This window comes from Cebus imitator, unplaced genomic scaffold, assembly GCF_001604975.1.
Source record: "Cebus imitator isolate Cc_AM_T3 unplaced genomic scaffold, Cebus_imitator-1.0 Scaffold153, whole genome shotgun sequence".
Classification (NCBI taxonomy): Eukaryota; Metazoa; Chordata; class Mammalia; order Primates; family Cebidae; genus Cebus; species Cebus imitator.
Window position 1 is genome coordinate 632,109 of NW_016107468.1, and position 8,013 is coordinate 640,121.

At 50.4% G+C, this 8,013-nt stretch overlaps 1 protein-coding gene across 1 annotated transcript in view; it reads left to right on the forward strand.

The window, feature by feature from the left end:
- The window catches only part of RCC1L (RCC1 like), a 30,805-nt gene that overhangs the window by 14,212 nt on the left and 8,580 nt on the right, over positions 1–8,013 (forward strand). Inside the window, exons 7-9 of the mRNA XM_017543338.2 lie at positions 252–433; positions 3,196–3,283; positions 5,050–5,223. Coding sequence (XP_017398827.1) covers positions 252–433; positions 3,196–3,283; positions 5,050–5,223 — 444 coding nt within the window. The remainder of the gene's footprint in view (positions 1–251; positions 434–3,195; positions 3,284–5,049; positions 5,224–8,013) is intronic.

The following is an 8,013-nucleotide window of genomic DNA, read 5'->3' on the forward strand; positions in this document are numbered from 1 at the left end:
TTTTTTTAGTAGAGACAGGATTTCACCATGTTGACCAGGCTGATCTTGAACTCCTGACCTCAGGTGATCTGCCCACCTCAGCCTTTCAAAGTGCTGGGATTACAGGCATGAGCTACCGTACCCAGCCCAAATTAGGGTTTCTGAGCTCATATGTGTTAAGTGCTTAAAACTGCGCTTGGCCTGTAGTAAGTCAGTGTATGTGTTTGTTAAAAGAGTGAATAATTAAAAATCCCTATTTTCCAATGTGTTAGGTCTGGGTCACTACAATATCACCAGCACGCCCACCAAGCTGGGTGGAGACCTGGCGGGAGTGAACATTCTCCAGGTTGCTACCTACGGTGACTGCTGCCTGGCTGTGAGCGCCGACGGCGGTCTTTTTGGCTGGGGAAACTCTGAGTACCTGCAGCTCTCCTCTGTCACTGACTCCACACAGGTATGTGGTCGCCGACGGGGTGGTGCTGGGAGATTGGGAAACATTAAAGCATCAACGGCCGGGTGTGATGGCTCACACCTGTAATCCCAGCACTTTGGGAGGCCAAGACAGGCGGATCGCTTGAGGTCAGGAGTTCAAGACCAGCCTGGGAAATATGGCAAAACCCCATCTCTACTAAAAATACAAAAATTAGTCAGGCCTGGTGGTGCATGCCTGTAATCCCAGCTACTCAGGACGCTGAGGCATGAGAACTGAATCACTTGGAGGTTGCAGTGAACTGAGATCGTGCCACTGCACTCCACCTGGGGGACAAAGTAAGAGTTTATCTCAAAAAAAAAAAGCAGGCCAGGTGCGGTGGCCCACGCCTGTAATCCCAGCACTTTGGGAGGCTGAGGCGGGTGGATCACAAGTTCAGGAGATCAAGACCATCCTGGCCAACATGGTGAAACCCCATCTCTACTAAAATACAAAAATTAGCTGGGTGTGGTGGCACGGGCCTGTAGTCCCAGCTACTCGGGAAGCTGAGGCAGGAGAATCGCTTGGACCAGGGAGTTAGAAGTTATAGTGAGCCGAGCACGCATCACTGCACTCTAGCCTGGCAACAGAGTGAGACTCTGTTTTAGAAAAAAACAAAAGAACAAGTAAAGGAATAAAGAATGACTACTCCATAGGCAAGGCCAACGCCACACACCTTTTAATGGCCAGATCTCAGGAGGACCAAAGTGGGTGATGTGGACCCATGAGAAACCGTCCCCGTGATCCAATTACCTCCCCCCAGGCCCCACCTCCACCATCAGGGCTCACATTTCAACATGAGATTTGGGTGGGGACACAGACCCAAACCATATCAGTTGTGGAACTAATCTCTTTCCACCCATCACTCATGTTCCACAATGACTGACTGACAGCCAGTTTAAAAAATAGAGCTATTATTCACATACCATAATTCACCATTTTAAAGTTTATAACTTAGTGGATTTTAGTATTAACATATTCACAATGCTGAGCAGCTGTTACCACTGTCTAATTTCACAGCATTTTTTTTTTTTGAGATGGAGTTTCACACTTGTAGCCCAGGCTGGAGTGCACAGTGCAATCTCAGCTCACTGCAGCCTCTACCTCCCGGGTTCAAGCGATTCTCCTGCCTCAGTCTCCTGAGTAGCTGGAATTACAGGCATGCACCACCATGCCCAGCTAATTTTGTATTTTCAGCAGAGTTGGGGTTTCTCCATGTTGGTCAGGCTGGTCTTGAACTCCCCACCTCAGGTGATCTGCCTGCTTCGGCCTCCCAAAGTGCTGGGATTACAGGCGTGAGCCACCGTGCCCAGCCTAATTTCTGAACATTTTAATCACTCCTCCAAAAAACCCCATACTGCCAATGGCTAGCTTTTTGTTTGTTTTGTTTTTGTTTTTTTTTTTGACACAGGGTCTCACTTTGTTGTCCGGGCTGGAGTGCTGTGATAGTTTGCTGCAGTCTCGAACACCTGGCTCAAGCAGTCTTCCCGCCTCAGCCTCCGTAGTAACTGGGACTACAGGTGCATACTATCACAACAGCTAATTAAAAGAATTTTTTTTTGTAGAGACAGGGTCTTGCTGTTATGCCCAGCCTGGTCTCAAACTCCTGTCCTCAAGTGATCCTCCCACCTCAGCCTCCCACACTGCTGGGATTATAGGCATGACCACTGCCACACCTGGCTGGTGCGTTGCTGCGGTTTGAGGCTGCAGTGTGTTGTGATCATGCCTGTGAGTAGCTGCTGCACTCCAGCCTGGGCAATGTAGTAAGATCCCATCTCTATAAATAAACATAGTACATTCCTTGATATGATCAAATCTGTAACATCATACAGTAGGGTTTTAAATATATATTAATAGAGAAATCTGCACAAAGTGAAACTAAAGGTCAGCTAATAAGATTTTTTAAAAAACCCTCTGAGGTCCGGTACGGTAGCTAGAAGAGGGTTGCAAATTTGGTTCTGAGCTCCCTAGTAGGCAAAGCAAAGAAGAAACATGATCATTTAAATGATTCATTGTTTCCCTAAGAAAAGGGGAGAAGTATGGCTCTCCCTGATACCAAGTCCTGAGAGAAATGTCACCCATGGCCTTCCTGTGGGGGACAGATCCAGTGGCATGCCATTGTTAGCTGTTGCCACGTAACAAATGGCACCAATACATAGTGGATTAAAACAACACACATTTATTATTGATTTATTATGTTTTGAGATAGGGTCTCACTCTGTCACCCAGGCTGGAGTGCAGTGGTGTGATCCCAGCTCACTGCAACCTCCATCTCCTGGGTTCAAGCCATTCCCCTGCCTCAGCCCCCCCAAAGAGCTGGGACTACAGGCACATGCCACCATGCCTGACTAATTTTTTGTATTATTAGTAGAGACAGGGTTTCACCATGTTGGCCAGGCTGGCCTCAAACTCCTGGCCTCAAGTGATCCACCCTCCTTGGCCTCCCAAAATGCTGGGATTACAGGTGTGAGCCACTGCACCCAGCCGCAAATGTATCATTTTATGTTAATTTTGATTGGCATTTGCCTCTTCCATTAGACTAGAACTCTCTGAGGGTGGAAACTGGGTCTCTTTTGCTTACCATTATACCCCAGCACCTAGCATGATGCTTGGTATGTGATGTTTAGTAAGTATCTGTGGAGTGAATGAATGAACTGGGACTCAGATACTCTGTACCTAAGACCAGAACACTTCCTGGTCCTTACTGGTTTGCTTTCCTGATGGTGTGGCTCCTTTCTTTGGTTCAGGTGAATGTGCCCCGGTGCTTACGCTTCTCAGGAGTGGGGAAGGTGCGACAGGCTGCCTGTGGTGGCACGGGCTGTGCGGTGTTAAATGGTGAGACCTTCTTTTGGGTGGCTCATCGGGAAGCTGTGGGTAGATTGCACAGGGAATGGTCAGTGACCATTGGATTTGTAGACTTCAGCCTTAGGAGGGTAACATGGCTGGGCGTGGTGGCTCACACCCGTAATCCTAGCACTTTGGGGAACTGATGCAGGAAGATCGCTTGAGGCCAGGAGTTCCTGACCAGTCCGGGCAACATAAGGAGACCCTTCTCTACAAAAACATGGAAAAATTAGCTGGAAGGCTGGGTGTGGTGGCTCACACCTGTAATCCAAGCACCACTTCGGGAGGCTGAGGCTGGCGGATCACCTGAGGTCAGGAGTTCGAGACCAGCCTGGCCAACATGGTGAAATCCTGCCTCTACTAAAAATAGAAAAATTAGCCAGGCATGGTGGTGCATGCTTATAATCCCAGCTACTTGGAAGGCTAAGGTGGGAGGATTGCTTGAACCTGGGAAGTAGAGGTTTCAGTGAGCCGAGATCTCGCCACAGCACTCCAGCCTGGGTGACAGAGCGAGACTCTGCCTCAATAGAAAAAGAATAAATGAAAAATTAGCTGAGCATGGTAGTGCACACCTGTGGTCCCAGCTACTCAGGAGGCTCAGGCCGAGGTCCCCTGAGCCCAGGAGTTGGAGGCTGCAGTGAGCTATGATCATGCCACTGCACTCCAGCCTGGGCGACAGAATGAGACCCTGTATTTTTTTTTTAAGAGACGAGGTCTGCCTATGTTGCCCAGGCTGGAGCGCAGTGGCTATGCACAGGTGCGATCCCACTACTGATGAACACAGGAGTTTTGACCTGCTCCATTTCCCACCTGGGCCGGTTCATCTCTCCTTAGGCAACCTGGTGCTTCCCCGCTCCCGGGAGGTCACCATGTCGATGCCGAACTTAGTGCGGACACCCGATCGGCATAGCGCACTACAGCCCAGAACTCCTGGGCTCAAGCGGTCCTCCCACCTCAGCCTCTCAAATAGCTGGCACTATAGGCACATGCCACTGCGCCCAGCAAGACCCTGTTTAAGAACAGGAAGAGACTATGGTCATGGGAAAATGCTGTTGGATTGAGTTCAGTCATTACAGGGTGTGAGCAGAGTTCTTGACAGCACGCGAATAGCCTGCGATGTATATGTAGACACATGTCTGCAGGGCTGAGTCATTCTAGAGCAGAACTCTGGAGTGAAGAGCGAACTACCTCGTTCCCCTCCCTTAGCCTGGGCCAGAGAGACTCCGGCTTTGCCTTCTCCAGCCAAAAAATCAAAGGCAGATGGGAGAACAGCCTTTAGCTCTGGAGAGCGATGAAACGCCTGGCACCACTGAAGAATATGAAACTTTCTATAACCAAAACATCGTTTCTAAGAGTTGGATGCATCTGGCCAGACATGGTTTATGTGTTTGGCTTGGTCCTCTGATCAGTGCGAAATACAGAGCTGTCAAAAAACCTCCTCTAGGTCTCCGGTGTTCACATGGGTTTTCTGGCTGATTTATGCCCTGGTCCCCTCCAGGTTACTAACCCTCAAGATGTGGGAAGTTTGTGTTCTGAGCCAGGAAAGCTGGCGAGACAGACTCCCCCAGCAAGGACTGAAGCAGGGGAGAGAGAATTCTAAATCTCTGTCCACATGTTCTTGCCAAGCAAGGAGAAAAAAAACAAAACAAAACAAACCGTGTAGCTGTCATGAACCTTGGTGGTGTAGTTTGAGTTTCTGGTGAGGGCGGGTTCTTACTTGGAGGGACTCACTGACCCTTGTTTCTACTGTAATGTAGGAGAGGGACATGTTTTTGTCTGGGGCTATGGAATTCTTGGCAAAGGCCCAAACCTAGTGGAAACTGCCGTCCCTGAAATGATTCCGCCCACCCTCTTTGGCCTGACGGAGTTCAACCCAGAAGTCCGAGTTTCCCGCATCCAGTGTGGACTCAGCCACTTTGCTGCGCTGACCAGTAAGTGACCAAGCGCCGATGGCCCCGGCTAAGCCTGGCAGAGGTTCTCTCTTTCAAGTTCAACCCCACACTACCGGCAGGTCTTGGGTTCCACCCGTTCAACAGAGCGGCGCCTTTGTTCTGAGCATTGAAGCGAGGGCTAAGCCAGTTGTTTGCACAGAGGTTGAGTAATGTGTCTTGTTTCTCCCACCTTGGAGTTCTGGTTTTGGTCCCCCTGGTTTGTGGGTTAGGCTAACGTGAACATGCATTTTCTCAAGAGAGCGCCCGTCGTGGTAGGAAGAGGGCGCCGTCAGTACGGCGGGTGCCGGGCGAAACCAGCACTGGCGGGTCCGCGGGTGGGTACTTAGGAAGTGAGCATGTGGGGCTTAATCCTGCTCCCCGGCTGAGCCCAGCCCCTGATCTGACTCAGGATACGGATGACAAAAGGCAGGACTGTCAGACTGTCCCGTGGTTTCATCTCAGTGCTGGGGCAGAGAATGATGAAGGGGAGATAGAAACGGAGGTTTTTCCCAAAGGCTTGCCCAGTTACAAAGCCACGGAATATCTGGTGACCCCGCAGGCCTCCAGAATGTGTTTTTTTTCTTGCTTACATCCCTTACTCCCCCATAGTTACCATTGAATCAATTTGCTGCTCTTCAGCTGACTTGAGTAGTAACACTGTCCTGAATTCATTTCATTCTGTGATCCTCAAGTAAATTAGTTACTTCCTTGCAATTAAAAAATCTGTTCATCTCATGGCAAGTAATTGTTTTCTTTTGGAAACATCTGGGTCGGGACAGTCAGTTCGTGTGGCCTTCGGCTGAGTTCTCTGGCCTCATTCCCACGTGGGGCCTGTCGCAGACGCCCGCCCTCTCAACCAGGGTCCTAACTGCTATTCACTTACAGTCTGAATTCCAGGTTTCAGAGGCTGTGGAGCAGGCAGACTGCAGCCTGGTTCTGGTGGCTGTGGGTCGGAGTTTTGTCTGGCGCTGGGTTGAATGCCTTGCCACTGCCCCAGAGCGGCCACTTGCATTTGCTGATATTTCTACGTCTTGTGAATTCTTAAAGCTATTTTGATTTGGCAAATCAGAGTCCTATGGACTAATTTTGGGGGCAACAGATATCTACTTTCCAGAATGTTCTTAAGGCCTCAGCTCTGGGCAGAGTCACATGTTAGAAATCTGTGTGAAGCATTTGACTGGAGTAGAGGCTTTTCTTTTCTTTTTTGAGACAGAGTCTCACTCTTGTTGCCCAGGCTGGAGTGCAGTAGCACAATCTCGGCTCACTGCAACCTCTGCCTCCCGGGTTCAAGCGATTATCCTGCCCCAGCCTCCCGAATAGCTGGGACTACAGGCATGCAACACCACGCCTAGCTAATTTTTGTATTTTTAGTAGAGATGGGGTTTCATCATGTTGGCCAGGATGGTCTTGAACTCCTGACCTCATAATCCGTCCATCTCGGCTTCCCAAAGTGCTGGGATTACAAGCGTGAGCCACCGCGCCCGGCCAAGTAGAGCCTTTTCTATTTGCCCTTATGCCATGTAGCCATTTCAGGTCACAGCGAAATGAAATTCCTTTCTCGGTTTCTCCCGAAGGCTACCAACAGGTCACCTTCTAAGGGTGAGTTCCTGCCCGTTGGTAGACAGAGCGTGGCTGCCTCCCTGCCTCTGTGCCTGGCATTTGCAGATAGCTGTCTGGGAACTGAAGTTGATTGGTTGATCCTGCAGTCTGCTAGTATTCTAGGGAGCCAGACCAAATTGTTCTGTTAAACGCCTAAGGTCTAGCTGGGCACAGTGGCTCATGCTTATAATTCCAGCACTTCTAGAGGCCAAGATGGGAGGGTCCCTCAAGCCCAGGAGTTTGAGACCAACCTGGACAACATAGTGAGATCCCGTTTCTACAAAAAAGACAGAAATTAGCTGGGCATGGTGTCTGCGTCTGTAGTCGCAGCTACTCAGGAGGCTGAGGTGGAAGGCTTGCTTGAGCTCAAGAGTTCAAGGCTGCAGTGAGCTGTGTTTGTGCCACTGCATTGCAGCCTGGGTGACAGAGTAAGACCCTGACTCAAAAGCAAACAAAAACATATACACACAAAAACTATCTAAGGTCTGAGTGTGGAAGACAAGGGGCACGGTCAGATCAGGGGCTAAGACAGCTTGTAATTACCCCTTACTCCGTTGGCCCCAGTTCTTGGAGTCCTGGCTTTTCCACATCACTTCCTCTGCCTCCCATGACCCAAGCCTTTTGCATGACAGCCAGGTGGTGACATGGACCAGGAGTGCCCCATCTGGTGCAGACAGAGTCCTGCCTGAAGGCTGGGCTATGCCAGCCCATCTCCTGCATTGGCCTCTGACAGCATCCTGTACCTTTTCTTTGTGACGGTTTTTACAGTTTGTAAACATATATTAAAGTCATACGTCTGTTCCGTCTCTGGCCTGTTCCCAGCCCCTGGAACACAGACCTAGACCCAGCACGAGCAGGCACGCAGTCATTAGATGTCCTGTGGCTGAATGCTCCCAAGATATGGGCAGTCAAACCAGGAATGACAGATCGTCCTACTTTTCACTGTCAAATCAGGAAGATTTGTGGAGGGCAGAGTTTGGTGGGACATGGCCGCGGCTTGGGTACAAGGGGTGAGCAGAGTGGGCCTTGTGCACTAGTGACCTCCAGCCCCCAGCCCTGTGCACCACCCCTGGACCCCAGCTCTGTGCACCATCCCCAGCCCCATGCACCAGCACCCCCTGGCCCTAGCCCTGTGCACCACCCCCAGTCCCCAACCCCATACACCGCCCCCAGCCCCGTGTACCACCCCCA